Source organism: Histoplasma capsulatum, genomic scaffold, assembly GCF_000149585.1.
Source record: "Histoplasma capsulatum NAm1 scaffold_6 genomic scaffold, whole genome shotgun sequence".
Lineage (NCBI taxonomy): Eukaryota > Fungi > Ascomycota > Eurotiomycetes > Onygenales > Ajellomycetaceae > Histoplasma > Histoplasma mississippiense.
This window is the reverse complement of record NW_001813977.1, coordinates 538,358-554,862: the sequence shown is the minus strand read 5'-3', so window position 1 is coordinate 554,862 and position 16,505 is coordinate 538,358. Positions and strand designations below refer to the sequence as shown.

Genomic DNA, 16,505 nt, shown 5'->3' with positions numbered 1-16,505 from the left:
TACTGGGCTGGGAGAATTGGACTCAATGACACAATTTTCCGAACTATAAACGACGATGCCGGTTTCTTCAATATGTCATTTAATCCGCCACTCGTTCCCAAGGAGAGATACCACCAGGCATGCTGCGATACACTATACAAAGAACATTGCGATATTTCCACCATCTTCATAGACCTCACCTTGGCGTCCGCTAGGAATGAGGCAGAACCACGCTTCCCTTCAGCAGACGATATAAGTAGAGCATTGTCAGAAATGCCGACTCCCAAAAGCTGTCTGCAGGAGTCGCATTCATCAAAAACTTCTCCACTGCCTTTTCACAACCCCAGCTTGCCAACTCGCCCAATATGTGGTCCAACACCTCCAACCACTCCTCCCAAAAAGATTGATCATCAACCAAGAAATTCCTCTCGAGGAAATTCTCCGCGTCGACCTCAACATGGTGAATGCGGTCGAGAGAATCCGCACGTCGGCTCTGAAAGCCGAATCACAAAGAAATACAAAAATCCGCTTACGGCATCACTTAAACAGTTTACGAGGGAACTGATCGAAGGTCCCGACGCATTGAAAAATGGGTTGTGCACAACACAAGAAGCCGTGCCCGTCAAGCGCATGAGCTATGTTAAACTTTTAGAGAAAGACAGCAAGAGTTTTGCGCTAAGAATTTGAGAAGGATAAATGTGGTGGTTCCCTATTTTTATTTATGGCCCGCTATCGTATGTTTCGTTCGCTTTCGCTGATCCACTTTTTGTTTTATTGTTAGAACTGGATTTTGGAGGGGCTAGGGCTACTTGGGTTGGACAACGTGAGAAATTGTCGAGCCGCCTTGCAAACGCTAAATTGTACTGCTGGGTTTGGAATTGATTTTACAGGGATGTTCAATTGCTCTTTTCTCCTTTCCTCGTATTCCTCACAACTTGCAATCATCTTGTACAGAACGCGCTTGTTTTGCGATATTTAGAAACTCTGTGGCTGGGATGTTTTCACCCTTTTCTAAATTGTAACTCAAGGGAAATTTTGCAGAATGGACTTCCTTCTTTGCTTTCCATACGGGATGTCAGTACTGTCAAATGGGTTGTCGGAGCAATAAATGATCCAAGAATTTCGTGTCCTTTGTATGGATGGCACGGAGTAAGTCAAAAGGTGCGGGCCCTAAAAAGCCCCATGCGCGCAATATTGTAAAAATACTTGAAAAAGAGGTGATCAACTAATTCTATCGTACTCCGTACATTGGGGGTTATCTCAGTCGAGTTTCACACATTGTTCTGGTGCGCAGGGAGATGAGAGTGCACGTAACTTTCATCATCAACGCGTAGCCATCTCTTTTCCACCACAATTTCCTTTTACCACTTTCCACACATCAATACTTTTATAGTAGACGGATGAATATAAGACAAACAGAGTCGAAATAAGGATCATCACGGAATTGGGAGCAGTTCGAAGAGTGGATATAGTACTCCGCTGCTTAGGGGGATAGCAGAAGAGCCACGGATGCTCTGTGAGCATGAAGTACCATGATAACCAGATCCAGCAACTGAGAAAGCGGAATAGTACATGCTTGTACACATACTATCTTCGATTCTTCATGCGATGGTTGGGATTTGACAATCGTAGCGGCGCATCGTCCGGCGAATCCCCTCCGGATGAACAATGAGAGCCATAGCCTGAAAAATCAACTTAAAAGGTCACACCCGCAAGAAAATACAAATATTCATCTGCTCCTACTTCCATTTTCCGTTCCGCCTCCATTTTTTACCTCACCCACTTCGCCCTGCTCACCATCCTTCTGGCCCCAAGTCACCACATCCCAAATATGTTCCTTGATCGAATCTCCATACCCCTTCCCTTCCTCTAGCGCCTTCTGCTCTTCCCTGCGCCTCCGTTCCTTCCACCCTTCCCTCTCCCCACCCATCCACACCTTTTGCACAATATTCATCTCCTTCTCTTCCCCTTGTCTCTGCTTCCACCTCTCCAGCTCCTGACCTACAATCTTCCCTTCCCGCATCTCAGCCTCCCGCACCGCGCGCAGCTGTGCCTGTATCGCCTCCGCCTGAGGCGTAGGCAGGTCGCGGAACACAGTCGGCCGGTTCTCGCCAACTGTGCGCGACCGGAGGTGTCCCACTATACTGCTCCCTGTGTGTATGGAGGAGATGCGATTTGCAGACACGAGGAAAGCAGCGCCAAGGCTGAAGGTGTAAAAGTCTAGTTTACGCGGCGGCAGAGCGATGAAAACGGGTGATGCAAATAGGAAGGTATAAGCGGCGAAGTTTTTGAATTTCTCGTAGTCGGCTTTGCGATCGCGGACGGGATGGGTTGCTGTAGTGGTGGTACTGGAGGATGAATGTGGTGCGGAGGAGTCGGCCGGTGCCATGGCCTGACTTCCAGGGAGGGATCTTTTCCCCTCCTATGAAGGGCTCAGTGAGATCAAGGCGTAGCGGGATATGGATTTGTTTTCTTGTTACAACCAAGGCTTAAGCGCCGTTGTACGGAGTATTGTTTGCTTGCTGGTCTCGGTTCGCGGAATCGGGAGTAAATGCTAGTACTAGCACTATCTTGCGGACTGTCTTTTTTGTGAAAGAATTGAATATTTATAGTTGGAGAGGAGGTAATGATATATCGGTATTTACAAAATGCCAATTGGAAGACTCAATCTTTGAGTAGATTTTGCAGTTATATTTGGTGGATAAAAAGAAACAGGCATGATGTACTCCGTAAAACTTTTTGTAATGTTCTAGATTGCCCAATTGGGGATAGACAAGTCAGAGATCCAATCCCAGGAGCAATTCTGTTCTATTATCAACGCAAAAATTCGCCGGCATTAACTATCAGATTGAATATACTTGAAACGGCAACGCGGATTACTAGTTTGACGACAAGGCATAGCGATTATTTGATAAATTTCTTGAGCATCTTCCTAAAGTCATCGAAAGGATTTTGCCTCCAAAGTCAAATCAACAACCTCATCCTATGACTATTTCTCCTATTATAGCCCCTGGAAAATAAGAAATGCTAGTATTTAAGTAACGTATTTAATTTAAGTCGCTATTTCGGAGCTTCCCTCAGCCACTCATCGTCCTAGAACGGGCCATATAAATTTCGTATACCCTCCCGTTCCTATGTCTACCTACTAGTACTTTTCCTGCTAGCCAAACCCCATAGTCGTTTTTTCATCTCTTGTTCCGCGTCAGCGGAGAAGACGGAATCGATAGCAATAAAAACCATCTACTAAACGATGGGTGCCAGCTTCTAACTCTCAATATCCACACGCATGTTTGGCCAAAGTCTCCCCTTACCACACAACTTTCTTCCAATCAATTCCAGTTTGAGATGGCAGGACGGTTCGATACCTGATAGAGCCATCTTCATTCTCTCCGGCTGGCTCGATCAGTCCGGCGGATATTTCATCCATTATGCGGGCATAGTTCTCGTCCTTATTCACTTTGCAACGCACCGTGGCGGATTCGCAGTGCGCTGTCAATGCTGTGCTAGTTTTAAACATGCGCAAGCAGCCGGGGCAGCTACGCGGATGAGAAAGGCACTCTTGTTAGGGCTTATTCTTAATTTCCCAAGGGGTTAATGTTGGGGCGAAGCGAAGGGGCAGGTGTGCATAAAGGTGTATATGGGGGAGACAGGAAACAACCAAATAGGTGGATAGGTTACAGATGGTGAAGATATTTCATACCGGAAAACACCACCCATATGGATACCAGACTTAATGTGGCTCTCGAATCCTTTCTCACTATCAAATACCTTATCACATACACATACCCACTTGCCCATAGCGGGACTGAAGAACTTAGAAGGACTCCATGGTTCCTGCTGGCGTTTCTCGACAGCCCCGCCTGTCCGAGGAATAGGCGATGCGGCAAATTTGCTTTCCCAAGTTCCCCAAGTTTTCTCGGATGCCTTTGATGACGTCTCGTCAAAATCGATCAAAAGGGCGTTTTTGTCGCGCGGGGTTGTCTGTCGGAAACTACTTCTAGATCCCTCCTCGTCACGGCAAAATCCCGCATCAGAATACGTCGTGAAGTCCCTCTCCTCCGGGTCCATCTCCACGTCTTGCCCTTCTCCGAGAGTTGGCCAGAGGCTCATACCGCGGAGTTGCACAGAGGCCGTGTCCCATCCACCACTGCTCCCTGTGGCGGCCGGCTTACTGCTCGCATCCAGCGTGGACATTGCTTCATGCCTATCTAAGAGACAGAGGCCAGTGCCACCATCCACGCTCGAAGTGATAGATGAACCAGGAAGCTCCAATCCGTTTCCAATAGGGTCCAAGACCCGGGACATCACGGTCCTGAGAGCTTCCTTTTTGACTCGCTGTTCCCTATACCGCTCTGCAGAGAACGACGGACACTGGTCGTTTTCTATATGACACATGTACGCATGGGCACGGCTGAACTTGGCAGAGCAGAAGTGGCAGACCATCTCTTGGTTGGCCCTATGGAACTGTTTAAAGTATGAGTTGCGCGTCTTCGGGGGTTATAGGAAATACATGGAATCGTAGTAATAGACAATGCATGAGAGCGGTGGGCAGGAAAAGGAAATGACAGCCGATTAAGTAAAACTCGATAGATACCACAAGCAGAAAACCATCATACCTGAGTAAAATGTGTGTTCTTGCCTCCCTCGCTTTTAAATTCTTCTCCGCAGCAAGGACAGACAATATGGCTGTTGCTCTCGAGTTTATGGGCGAACAATTCTCTCTCATCTTCGAAGTCCAGGTCGCAACGGGCACAGTATTCATGGTCAATGAACTGGATTTTGTGCTTTCGAAGCTCTTTCTGAGTAGCGAAGGTACGGTTGCAATTGTCAAAGGTGCAGACGATTCTAGGACTGATTTCTTTGGAGTCCATGTTGGGGGTTCTTGTCGTTAGCTAGCTGGGTGATGGGAGGTGGTTATGTCCTTCGGCGATGCTGGGGAAAGAGAGGAGAAATAATGTTTACAGAAGTAAAGAATAAAGAAGAACGAGACGGAAGCAGATAGTGTTCTTATATCTTCTTGCTCACCTGAGCCAGGGATCTAGACGGCAGGTGAATGTTTTATCTGATGAGTGATGCGAGAAGCATCCCACAGCTCGCTATCGCTACCTGGGTTATAATTAAATGGGTGTATCATTTAAACAGAACATGATATTGAGCAAAATTTCTTTTCGATGTATGTTTGCCCATCCTATTGGTTTAACCATTGATAATAACAAAGCAGTGCTTTCTCATTTGGCATTTTGCGTACCTATCAGCTAGTGATCCGTATTATTTACCTAACAATGACTTAAAAGCCCTTATCAAGAAACGGGGTGAATATTTTTCAGCATAGAAGATAGGATCAAGGTTTTATATAATATCACAGTCCTCCATTTACCCATTTCCATTTCAAATTCCGCTTAGAATCGTGAATACGGAAGCCTATCGTAATGAATTAATCAGCTCAAAAAGCCCACTCTATATCCTACGGCTGAAATGGATAGATCCAAAAAGGGTCCCGCAAACGTATAAGAAATGGTAATAGAATTGCACATACCACTTCCCCCTCCACGTCACGACTGCCCAATCATTCCCATCGTTATCAGTCTCCTTCTCAACCTTGGTCGAGAACGAAATCGCACTCATGATCCCATCTCCAAACTTCTCATTCATCACCGCCTTATACGCATATCCGTAATTCTGCACAATCTCATACAGACGATAGATCAAGGGGTCCTTAGGTGGGAAGGAGACGGATTTGCCCCGGTCCGGGAACCCGCTCAGAAGGAACTCCAACTGGCCATGGTCAATGCCAAGGACCTCGGCCAACTTGACAATATCTTCTGCGGAGGCTTTTGCTTGTCCGTAGAAGATGGCTGCGGTGGCTACTTCATTCCGGCCAATGTGGGATGCGATTTTCTCGAAAGAGAGCTTCTTGTCGGCTTTGGCTTTGAAGAGCACTGCGGAGGAGGTGGGGAGGTTAGGATGTTCGGAGATCTGGGCGGAATAAGGTTAATCACCTGTTCACCGGTACTTTCTTCCAAGGAAGATACTTTACATCGAGAGTTGCGAGGTTGATATTGGACATGCTGTATCGTATGCTGCGTGGAGATTCACTGATTGTATTGTCTGTGATGTGGGATGGTGTGGAATGTCATTAGGTCTGTCGAATTGACGGGGTTTCAGGATAGTCTTCCCTGCCCCTCCGCAATGCAAGCCACAAGGAGGAATGCCGGACATATATAGGATCGAGATCAAGTTTATGACTAAGAATTTCGTAGCTCAACATCCTTCTCCGAAGCCCCGTTGAAAGGGGTGCGGGGTTCTTTGGAGATGAGGGGTAGCGAGTGAGGGAGAAGAAGCCACACTAAGATACTTTTATACGAATGTACTGTGTATGGGATAGGGTTCTGTTGAGGGGAGTCGAACTCCAATTTTGCTGATATAACTTTTTGATGTTTCATATCAAGTAGTTATTTATGTAAATCCGCTGCAAAACCATATCTGATCAAGCCCGCACAATTCACCATGACGTCATCCCGCTTGCAGCTTATTTTGATAGCGTTATCACAGGATATCTTGGAGAACACACGAATGTCTTGTTTATGGCGAGATTCAAATGCGGAGTTATTATACCCAAATCAATGCCATCGATGTGGTGCAACCCTCCAATCCTGAAAAATATATTAATCACCGCTTGGAATGAGATATTCCCATTGGGATTGGCTTCGTTTCAAGCTCCCTGACAAAAGTGCCACTGTTTGCGATGGTTCCGTCCCGCTCCGCAAATATGTACCCATTCCACAAAAGTTGAGGAGATGCTGTACGTTAGATAAAAGTCAAAGATACTAATTGGATTTTGAAATCTAATAAAATGCCCATCCATGTTGCCTTTATTGCAGGTATCGATGCCTAGCGTTAGGCGTTCCCATAGTTTACATTGTATGTCTGGTCCCACACCTTGCTTTTCTTCTCCTCAAAGCCTTTCAGATAATCTGACTTTATTCTCCCTTCCATACCCCGTAGCGCCCCCGTCCGTGCGTCAACAATCGGGCTCATCCACTCCGTCTCCGTTTTGCCCTGGGCCGAACGAACCGGGAAAGAAGCAGCGCCTAGCCCCGTCGGCCTGCTGTTCACGTAGATATTTTCCCATCGACCCTGTGGTACGACATATGTCTCATGAAATATAGAGACATGGGGAGTGTCATTCACGACGCTCGACCAATATTTCACCCCCTTAATGTGTAACGGCCCGTGGGCGTATTTGTGCAGTGACTCGAAATCCCGGAAGTACATCACGTTCATAAGCTCATTAGTTGTTGTGTCCTCTGTACTGATCCAGGCCGAGGAGCCTAGGTACCCGGACTCCTCGGCAGTCTCTCGGAGCTCCCGTACCATTTTAGAGAAGTAGTCGGCCAATTTTAAAAACACAGGATCGAAGGCTCCAAGGGGGTGACTGGACTTCGCTCCTATCAAGAATACGACCAGGGGTCGCTCGGCAAAGGTCGAGCCAAAGGATCCGTCCGAGCAAGGCATTTGGGCCGTAAATTTGGTGAGAAGTACGTTTGAGAGGTAGCGGTTCTTTGTCCAGCCCAAGGCCATGAGAAGGTTGTTACCGAACCGGTAAGCAAGAACTGCGACGGCTGGGAGGAGAGAAAGATAGCCCAACAGAGCAACAACCACGCCTTGGATCAACCCGCCGACCAGAAGCCATGTGGTGATAGTGAAATTGTCGCGGATAATATTGGTTCGACGATTTTGACTGAGCGTTTTTCTCAGTTGCATGTACGATGGCGTTTTTTGTGGTGATGCAAGTGGACGAAACGACTTTTCGGCCATCATGTTGTACTCTAGGCTTGGTCAAACGGATTTTGGGATTATTATAACTTTAAGCGGTTTGTTAGCCCTGCATCTAGGGGGTGTCAATGAAGCAAAGACACAAAAAATTCCTTCGTTCCTTCACTCTGGCAGGAAAAACCGGAAGCAGTCCGTAATTAGGATCTTTATATCCATTCCACCAGGACCGGAGCTGAACCCTCAGGGTTGAAGGGCTTCTCAGCATGTCACATCGCCAACGGACGTATGTCTGACTCAACATTTAAAATCAAGACCGAACATCGACGGACTCAAGTAGGGCGGTGGGAAAGGAGCCCGGCGCATCCATACAACGCTAGATATACACTGGAGATGATAAATCTGCTACAAACCAGTTGACAAGTTAGACAAAGTATTCGGGGCTAGTAACCCTGCCACCTGGGTCAGGGCCATTTGAACTCCAGTCTCGGGGTTTCCAATAAGATTTCAAGCAAGACCAAGCGCTGAGGTTTCTTCTATTGGCAAAAATCTTGGGATCCATACTATATTTTCACATTTGGCGCTTGGAACTTCGCATGTAAGAGTGGAGTTCATCCCAAGGACCAGTAATCTCCTCCTCAACATCAGATAACAGGGCGATGAAGACAACTTGCTCCCTGTGGCGATATCTGTATTTGGGGAATAAAACCGGGGCAAGTTATTTGGAAATCCATCACATCAAGATTGTCTATCGAGGTAAACACAAGTTTATCTACAAACCTAACCCGCGCGGAGGTCATATTTAACACCAACGTATGAATTCCCAAATATAGTAGCAATACTAGATCTTGAAGCTCATCAGTTAAGCAAATTCTCCACTCTGCGTATTGGTACACACCTTGAAATATGTCCAGGCTAATGGCCTCCTTGGAGCTGCATGCGAACACACCATTACTAAAGCATTCCAAAAATTTGTCAGACAAAAGCGGCCCTGCTTGGATGCTTGGCTCCCGGTGGAGAAAACCAGCAAGAGGTCGCGATGTTGCGATTGACACCGACTGTGATGAAGAAGCTGCGGAAGCTGGATTCTTTAAGTTTTGTAGGGTTGCGAGTCCAAAAAAAAAAATAAATAAATAAATAAAATAAAATAAAATGCTGGGACGGTAGGGTGTCACATTTGTTGAAATAAGAGGTCGAGGGTTTGGGGGTTTGGGCTTGTTCGTTGACTGCCGAGTTAGCCTGATCGGCACGGAGATATCCACTTCGACTCTGATGGCTCCATATCGGCGGCTTGGAAATTATGTACGGAGTACGGTTCAACGGATGTAGGGCCTCGGGATCGAGGATTATGCTCCCTGGCCGTACATTGCTCTGTTGAAAACACCATCAACAACGCACGTATATGAGATCTCCCTAGGAGTCTCAACGCATTGACAAGAATACATCGGGGAAAACCAATCCTGATTGATTTTTCTCACCGCCAGCGACTACCTCTGCAGGAAGGTCACCATGAGTACCATCAACCAGTTTTTGCCGTTTACCCTGACACATAATCCCTTTTAAAAATTGCACCAAGGCCTCTCCCTCTCGCTTCGCTCCAGGCTCATCCTCTCCACGCCTATTACTCTGGCCCCCAATCCTATCCCGAACCCACACGTCGAGGTTCCTTAATCCTCTGACTGTCAACATAGGCTCCAGCCACTTCGCCCCCGTCGATCGATCCAAATACTGCGCATCGTAATTCATACAAAAGCCGAGCTCCACCAAGCCGTCCATCCTACTGTTCACAATCGCCCAAAACTCGTCCCACGGCTCGTCCCACAACGTATATTGTTCGTATGAGGCATAACCGGTAGCACCAGGACGTACCGGCGCCATTGTTAAACACGGTAAACCAATCCAGGTGCTCCACAACCGCTTGATGAGCGCCAGATGGTGAGGTGACACCATGCGCGCAAAGAGGATCCAAGTCTTGAGCTCAGAGGCTTCGAAGCTGAGTTCTGAATAGAGCACGGCGGCTGCCTCGTTGTATAGTTGCTTGTTTGCGTATAGGATGGAAGTGGGTAGATGGGCGAGGGTTGAATGTGGCGTCTTAATTCTTGACTTACATGTATTATCGCAGTGAGAGATTTTGGCCAAGGAGTCGCGTATGAACGGGATGGCGCCGTCGGCTAGGGAGAGATGGGGGCAACAGGTCCCGTCGAGGTGCGGAGTTGACTGGCGGCAGCGGAGTAGGTAGAGGGTTTCTTTAACATGGAAAAGGTGAATGGCTTGGTCACAGCTAAAGAGAGCAAAGTAGATTTGGTTGCGGATCTCTGGCGGAAGGGAGAAAAAGGGGAAGGACGAATGGTCATTGATTGGGCAGTTGTCATGGTCGATTGAGGGTTTTTGGCGCTTCTTGCTTGTGAGAAGTTTATGCGAATGGAGGCTCTCGAAGAATTTACGCATTATTTGGCTCAATATCGTGATTTTGAGATGTTGAGCTGCGGGAATGTTTTCCTAAGGAAGCATGGGCAGAATAGAATAGTTGGGAGCATCACCGATCTGCCAAGCACAGTCATGACGGCAAATGGGGGGGTCTGTGCTGCTGAAGCTTGGCTGGGATTTCTAGCCATCCTGGGTTAGGATGAGGACTACTAATGTTGTTACTGTAGGGTTTATGGTTCATCAAGAGTAATCTTCTGAGAAATTGGAGGAGGAAAAACAAAGCCCCTCCTCATAGTGTTTCTGGTGATTCGCCAATTTTATCCCTGGATGGTTGGAATGGTGCCTTCCTGGCGACTAACTATCCTCCAGGTCACATAACGAGCACAGTGGACGACAAAATAATCCTCTTGTCAACGATTTTCATCATTGCGTCTCTGATGCGTCCGCAACTCCCTCGGGATGGCAGATGAAGGCATTAACCTTGCTCGTCCCCTTACGCGGACCGGCTCACAATTACTTTGATTGACTGTGAACTCAGCCGAAGGGCGGCAGTCATTGAGAGCTTTACTGCTGAGAGCCCTTGACCCCCTCTGTAGCAAAGCGGCGGAAAGAGGCATAGATATCCCACACCAAATCCAGGCTTAAGATCGTTCGTTGCCTGCGCGAATCCCGAATCCCGGCGCAGCTAAACGTCACAACTTGATTGCTGAGTGCGAATTTGCTGGCCTGATTATGCGGCAATTTTATGCAGTAGGCTGGAGGAGAAGGTCGTGTGGCTGGTCCACTGTCCGTCCGCTGAGGTCCGCTGAAGTCTACGAAAGTCTGCTGACGGCCCTGTGGACAACTCATTGCTGGCATGTTCCTCCGAGTCTCTTATCCGGCAAACGGGATCAAGGAAGACGAGATGCATCAAGACCGAGCGCTGTGAGTGGACGGTGACGCCACGGTCTTGGTGGCTGAGCAAAGCCACATGGGGCCCTTCCCCCACTTCGCGTGTTCCACCAGTTCAGGATAGACATAATCATCCGTCACATAAAGGAGGCACTCTCTTTCTTTTCGCTTCTTGGGCCATGCTCGAGGCTGCGTAGATTTGGAATCGAAGATTCGTTTCATTTTATTGTGAGAGTTATATCAAATAAAATTTCAAACAGCGCAAGTCGAACGCCCTTCTTGAAAGCCCTTGCCCCGCACTACTGCGCAGTCAGCCGCAACCCAACCTCAATATGTCCGGAAAAGAAGACCCTTTGGCCTACGGGCATTATGGCGGACAAGGAGAGTCTGAAAGAGGAGGAGGGGAGGGGGGAGGGGAGAGGAGTCTCCTAGGAGACACTCTCCACAAGTTCCGTGATAAATACAAGACTTACTCGGGCGGACAGCCCTCCCAGCAACCATATCAGCAGTCGCACTACGATACTCAAGGTGGCTATCAGGTAAGAAATCTGGAGATCGTCTGTGGAATACGTATTTTTATGGTTCCCCTAACAAGGTTTCAGGGACAACCCGGCTCCCATGGCTACGGACAACAGTTTCCACAATCTCAGCAACCTTATACCGCCCCTGGCCAACAACCATACAATGAACCTATCCAAGGCCAGAACCCTCCCTACCATCAAAGCAAACCACCAAAGTCTGATATGGTGTCGGGGCTACTCGGCAAGATACAAGGAATTGGCTCCGATGTAGCACAGAAACTTGGCTCTGCTTTGGATCCTCAAGCGTATGCCCAGTATGGCCCGGGCCCATCAAACTCACAGAATCGATTTGGAAGCTTTGCACCGCCCAGGGAGCACTGCGATGCCAAGTGGTATGTCGATGGCTGTGATTATATGTACGCCATCTCTAGGGCGTTGGAGAATGCAAAGGAGTCGGTTTGGATCCTCGATTGTCAGTGATCTACACACATCGTCATATCATACATCTTTACATCTTTTTCCGTCGATTAATTATTTTCTATTATAGGGTGGCTATCTCCGGAGCTATATTTGAGACGCCCGCCTTCCAAAAATGAGCAGTACAGACTCGATCGAATGTTGCAGGCTGCAGCTCAACGCGGGGTGCGTGTCAACGTAATTGTGTATAAAGAGGTCACCCAGGCAATGACCTGTAAGTATTCAATCTTCACCCAACACATCAGCAATGTCAGTCGGGTTTACACAAATATTGAGATAATGAGCAAAAACTTATTCCTTGTCGTATGGCAGTATCGTCTTCTCACACTAAGCATCATCTGGAGGATCTTCATCCAAACATTGCCGTATTCCGCCACCCAGATCATCTGCCTGATCGGCAATCTATCCATTCTTCTGTTATAGATTCATTCAAAAACTTGACTCTCAGCGCAGCCGGCGTATCCAAGCTTTCCGGAGATGCTTTGAAAGGTTTGTACGGGATGAGTGGTGATGTTGTTCTTTATTGGGCTCACCATGAAAAGCTTTGCATGGTTGATGGGAAGACTGCGTTCATGGGTGGACTTGATTTGTGTTATGGCCGTTGGGATACCCATCAACATTCTATTTCTGATGTTCATCCTAACGACATCAGGGATACTGTGTTCCCTGGTCAGGATTATAACAATGCTCGTGTTTTGGATTTCCAGGATGTGCTTCATTGGGAAAAAAACACTCTTGATCGCAAGAGCAACTCCCGCATGGGCTGGTCGGATATTTCAGTTAGTCTGCACGGGCCTGCTGTTGAGGACCTTCGGAGGCATTTCGTTGAGCGATGGAACTTCATTTACGACGAAAAATACAATGTCCGTCAGGACTCTCGATACTCGAAGCTGGTTCTCTACGGAAAACCGCTGCCAGCTGGCACCATTCCTGGATCACATGGGCAACAGCAGCAGCAACAATATGGACACCAGCCACCTCCTCCAGGTCAGACCCAGCAGTACCCCCCGCCTCCTCCTGGCCCTCCACCGTCTCAAACCCAATATAGCGGTAGCAATCAATCAGGGCAACCTCAATGGGCCGCTCCACCTCAGCAATCGCAGTCCCAGACGCCATATTTCCCTCCCCCTCCAACTCAAGCTAGCCAGCATTCGCAGACTCGTGGGCCAGAACCTCACTATGACCAAGGCTATCAGCAGCAGTTCCAACCAGGCTACCAACAGCAAACTGACCAGGATCGCACTCTGACTTCTGAGCTCCGTGGATTGAGAAATGACCTTGGAAATTTTGGAAACATCCTTCGAGGTCAACTTGCTGGGCAGGTGCACCAATATCAGGATCGATATTTCTCTGGTACTCCTGGTTCTACTGCGAGGGCGCCGGCGAACATGTCTTGTCAGATAGTTCGTAGCTCAGCCAAATGGAGCCATGGTATTCCAGTAGAACACTCAATTATGGATGCATACGCGGCTATAATTCGCGACAGCGAGCATTTCATATACATTGAAAACCAGTTCTTCATCACAGCGACTGGTGATGTTCAGAAACCTGTCGAAAACAAGATTGGTGCGGCTATTGTTGAACGGATTCTTCGTGCTGCGAGAGCAGGACAGAAGTACATGATAATAATTGTCATCCCAGCAATTCCCTGCTTTGCGGGAGAGCTTCGTGATGACGCTGCTCTCGGGATTCGTGCGATTATGGAATTCCAATACGCTTCCATCAACCGTGGAGGCCATAGTATTATGGAACTGATTGCCAAGGAGGGATACAACCCGATGGATTATATCCGTTTCTATAACCTTCGCAACTATGACAGGATTACCGCAAGCGCAGAGATGAGAAAAGTTGAGCAGAAAAGTGGGGTTGACTACCAGGACGCCCAAAAGCAGCATGATGACAAGGTTGCTGCGAGCAGAACTAGCGCTTTCGATACTACTACGGCCTATCAACCATACCAACGGGCTGCACAGCAGGTTTCCCATTCAAGCGGATCTGGTCGTTGGAATAGCGTAAGCGAGTGCTATATGCTTGGTGGCGAGGACATTCGAAAAGTGCCATGGGAACATCCCGGCGATGTTTCTGAAATTGATGCCTTTGTCAGCGAGGAACTTTATGTGCATTCAAAGGTTTGTTACCCCACATTTTTTCAAGCTTTCGACCTATTTTCTTTGTTTGGCTGAGTGACATTTCAATGGCTGTACTAATGGGTGTGTGTAGGTTTTGATTGCCGACGACAGAACGGTCATCTGCGGAAGTGCTAATCTCAACGACCGTTCCCAGCTGGGCGATCACGATTCGGAAATTGCTGTCATCATCCAAGACCCTACTCCTCTGGAATCATCAATGGACGGCAAACCGTACCTCGTGAGCAAATTTGCGACTACTCTTCGACGACAACTATGCCGAAAACATTTGGGCTTGCTTCCGGTTCAAGATTATGAGAGGTCAACTGCTAATTCTGAGCCAGTGGGCGTGCCCAACTCTTACGATATGAACTCACCAGAGAATCAAATCGTCATCGACCCTCTATCTGACACATTCCAGAGCTTCTGGAATTCCCGCGCAAAACAGAACACGGAGGTCTATCGTAAAGTTTTCCACGCTGTGCCCGATGATAAAATCCGACACTGGAACGACTACAAGGAGTTTTTCGAGTATTCCTTCCGCAGTCCTGTCGGGGAGGAGAAAAAAGATGAAGAAGGGGAAACACGGGAAAAACCATACTTGATAGGCCATGTCGTTCGCGAAGATTTTCCAGGAGGAGTACAGCAGGTCAAGGAGGAGTTGAGCAAGGTCAAGGGAACGGTCGTGGAGATGCCCTTGATGTTCTTGATTGAAGAGGACATTGCCAAAGAAGGGATGACGTTCAATAGCCTTACGGCACCTCTATACACCTGAGGTCATTACCACCTCTTCATTCGATGTCTTGTGGACTTTTTTATTACCCATCAGTTGAACGTTTGTTATATTTGCTTCTCTATTTTTATGTGATATGTTCATGAAATTTCTAACCATATTCTTGTTATCTCACATGCTGAATGGATTTGGGCTAGCCACTGGTCTCCCAACATGTCCGAGCCGCCATACAACGAGATAATGTTGGTATACCAGTTTTTGCTACGAGAGCTGATTTTTTTTTACCTTGGGGATTATCCCCCTGCCTCTGAACTGCTTATGACAAGAAATGGAAATTGAATGAATGACGAATGACGTATATCGTTTGGATGCAGTGCCCAAAATTAGTTCTACGCGATCCCCACCCCCACGTTCAGTTAAAACAAGCCAAGGCAGAATACGTTGCCCGAGATTTGTGCATATCCACTCTAAACTCGAGGAAGTCCCTACTGCAGGCCTAGACTCCACAAAGCTCTCCACATAAACTCACATTCAGTGTTTCAGAAGCCATGAAGAAATGCTGCGTTCATCAAGCCTGTTTAGTGTTTAAAATGAGAACCTCGGAATGATGTATCAATGAATTCCCAAGCACACAACATTGTATCGTTGCATGGCCTGTGACTGAAAAGTCTAACTTCACTCATCGCAAACATGTAGCACAAGGGAATGTGGGCAAAGACTATATATAAGTATACGTAGCATGTTTTATATTGTTCTGTGCAAGAACAATACTAAGCTGAGTTTCCTTTTTCCCTTTCTTTCTCCTTTATGTAAATGTTCCAGTCTTTGGTCTTTGTTTGCATTCAGTTTAGCGTGAGGCTAGACTAAGACACTTCTAGATTAGTGCCTGCAGGTCACTCCGTTGAGGAAATTCTCAATTTCAACGACACACATCGACCAAACCAAGCACAACCAGCACATCTCGTTGAACGAGGGACTCTGACGAATATGGGCTCCTGCTGGTCAATGGCCATTTCTTGCACGAGTGGAGACGAGGCTTGCGGGGATGTTGGGGCTGAGCTCCGCCCGGGCTTTATCGAGGATGGCGAACAATGAAAATGTTATGCCTCTCCATCGCCCCGATGTTTGTCCAAGCCGTGCTCCGTGCTCCCAAAATCTGGAGAAGGGTTTGTGGGGGAATTTTGTGATATCTGGAGGAACCTGGGACTATCAAGAAGCTTGATGAAGGTAAGATTGATGCTGTGGAGCAAGAAGCGGGCATGCAACAACCGATGCTCCTCGAAAACCCCATTCCGCTCCCGGACGCCAAGGCTTGAGGGAGACATGCTGCCAAATGTCTGAGCAAACAGGCTATTACAAAGTGTGACTTGATATGCATATCTGCCTCTTCCTATGCAGCGGAGTATGTTTGCAAGAACCAAGTTGGTATTCCTGCACGGTGGCCCCCCGCCCCCCCCCCTTTGTTTTTTTTTTTTTTTTTTTTTGCTGGGACCATGACGGGTTTGATAGGGCGCTTCTTTCCTATCGCTGCCTTCTCTTGGCCTTAATCTTCCACCGTTGGCTCCCTTTCCGCGTCCG

At 47.6% G+C, this 16,505-nt stretch overlaps 7 protein-coding genes across 7 annotated transcripts; 2 read left to right on the top strand and 5 right to left on the bottom strand.

The window, feature by feature from the left end:
• Positions 1–1,087: 1,087 nt before the first annotated feature.
• On the top strand, positions 1,088–1,313 carry HCAG_06497 (predicted protein; the record flags this gene model as incomplete). The annotated part of the gene is made up of 2 exons (XM_001538842.1): positions 1,088–1,128; positions 1,244–1,313. The coding sequence occupies 2 exons, from the start codon at positions 1,088–1,090 to the stop codon at positions 1,311–1,313; spliced, it is 111 nt and encodes a 36-aa protein (XP_001538892.1).
• A 102-nt stretch (positions 1,314–1,415) lies between these two features.
• Positions 1,416–2,368, bottom strand: HCAG_06496 (predicted protein; the record flags this gene model as incomplete). The annotated part of the gene is made up of 2 exons (XM_001538841.1): positions 1,416–1,566; positions 1,836–2,368. 2 exons carry the CDS (start codon positions 2,366–2,368, stop codon positions 1,416–1,418), a joined length of 684 nt encoding a protein of 227 aa, XP_001538891.1.
• A 918-nt stretch (positions 2,369–3,286) lies between these two features.
• HCAG_06495 (predicted protein) lies at positions 3,287–4,850 on the bottom strand (the record flags this gene model as incomplete). Its single annotated transcript, XM_001538840.1, has 3 exons — positions 3,287–3,515; positions 3,680–4,443; positions 4,596–4,850. 3 exons carry the CDS (start codon positions 4,848–4,850, stop codon positions 3,287–3,289), a joined length of 1,248 nt encoding a protein of 415 aa, XP_001538890.1.
• Positions 4,851–5,378: 528 nt separating this feature from the next.
• Positions 5,379–6,046, bottom strand: HCAG_06494 (conserved hypothetical protein; the record flags this gene model as incomplete). Its single annotated transcript, XM_001538839.1, has 3 exons — positions 5,379–5,400; positions 5,516–5,955; positions 6,017–6,046. The coding sequence occupies 3 exons, from the start codon at positions 6,044–6,046 to the stop codon at positions 5,379–5,381; spliced, it is 492 nt and encodes a 163-aa protein (XP_001538889.1).
• Positions 6,047–6,876: 830 nt separating this feature from the next.
• HCAG_06493 (predicted protein) lies at positions 6,877–7,800 on the bottom strand (the record flags this gene model as incomplete). Its single annotated transcript, XM_001538838.1, has 1 exon — positions 6,877–7,800. The coding sequence occupies one exon, from the start codon at positions 7,798–7,800 to the stop codon at positions 6,877–6,879; it is 924 nt and encodes a 307-aa protein (XP_001538888.1).
• A 523-nt stretch (positions 7,801–8,323) lies between these two features.
• Positions 8,324–10,200, bottom strand: HCAG_06492 (predicted protein; the record flags this gene model as incomplete). Its single annotated transcript, XM_001538837.1, has 4 exons — positions 8,324–8,441; positions 8,533–8,706; positions 9,015–9,123; positions 9,231–10,200. 4 exons carry the CDS (start codon positions 10,198–10,200, stop codon positions 8,324–8,326), a joined length of 1,371 nt encoding a protein of 456 aa, XP_001538887.1.
• A 1,202-nt stretch (positions 10,201–11,402) lies between these two features.
• Positions 11,403–14,969, top strand: HCAG_06491 (hypothetical protein; the record flags this gene model as incomplete). The annotated part of the gene is made up of 6 exons (XM_001538836.1): positions 11,403–11,609; positions 11,673–11,983; positions 12,023–12,063; positions 12,139–12,282; positions 12,492–14,197; positions 14,289–14,969. The coding sequence occupies 6 exons, from the start codon at positions 11,403–11,405 to the stop codon at positions 14,967–14,969; spliced, it is 3,090 nt and encodes a 1,029-aa protein (XP_001538886.1).
• Between the last annotated feature and the right edge of the window lie 1,536 nt (positions 14,970–16,505).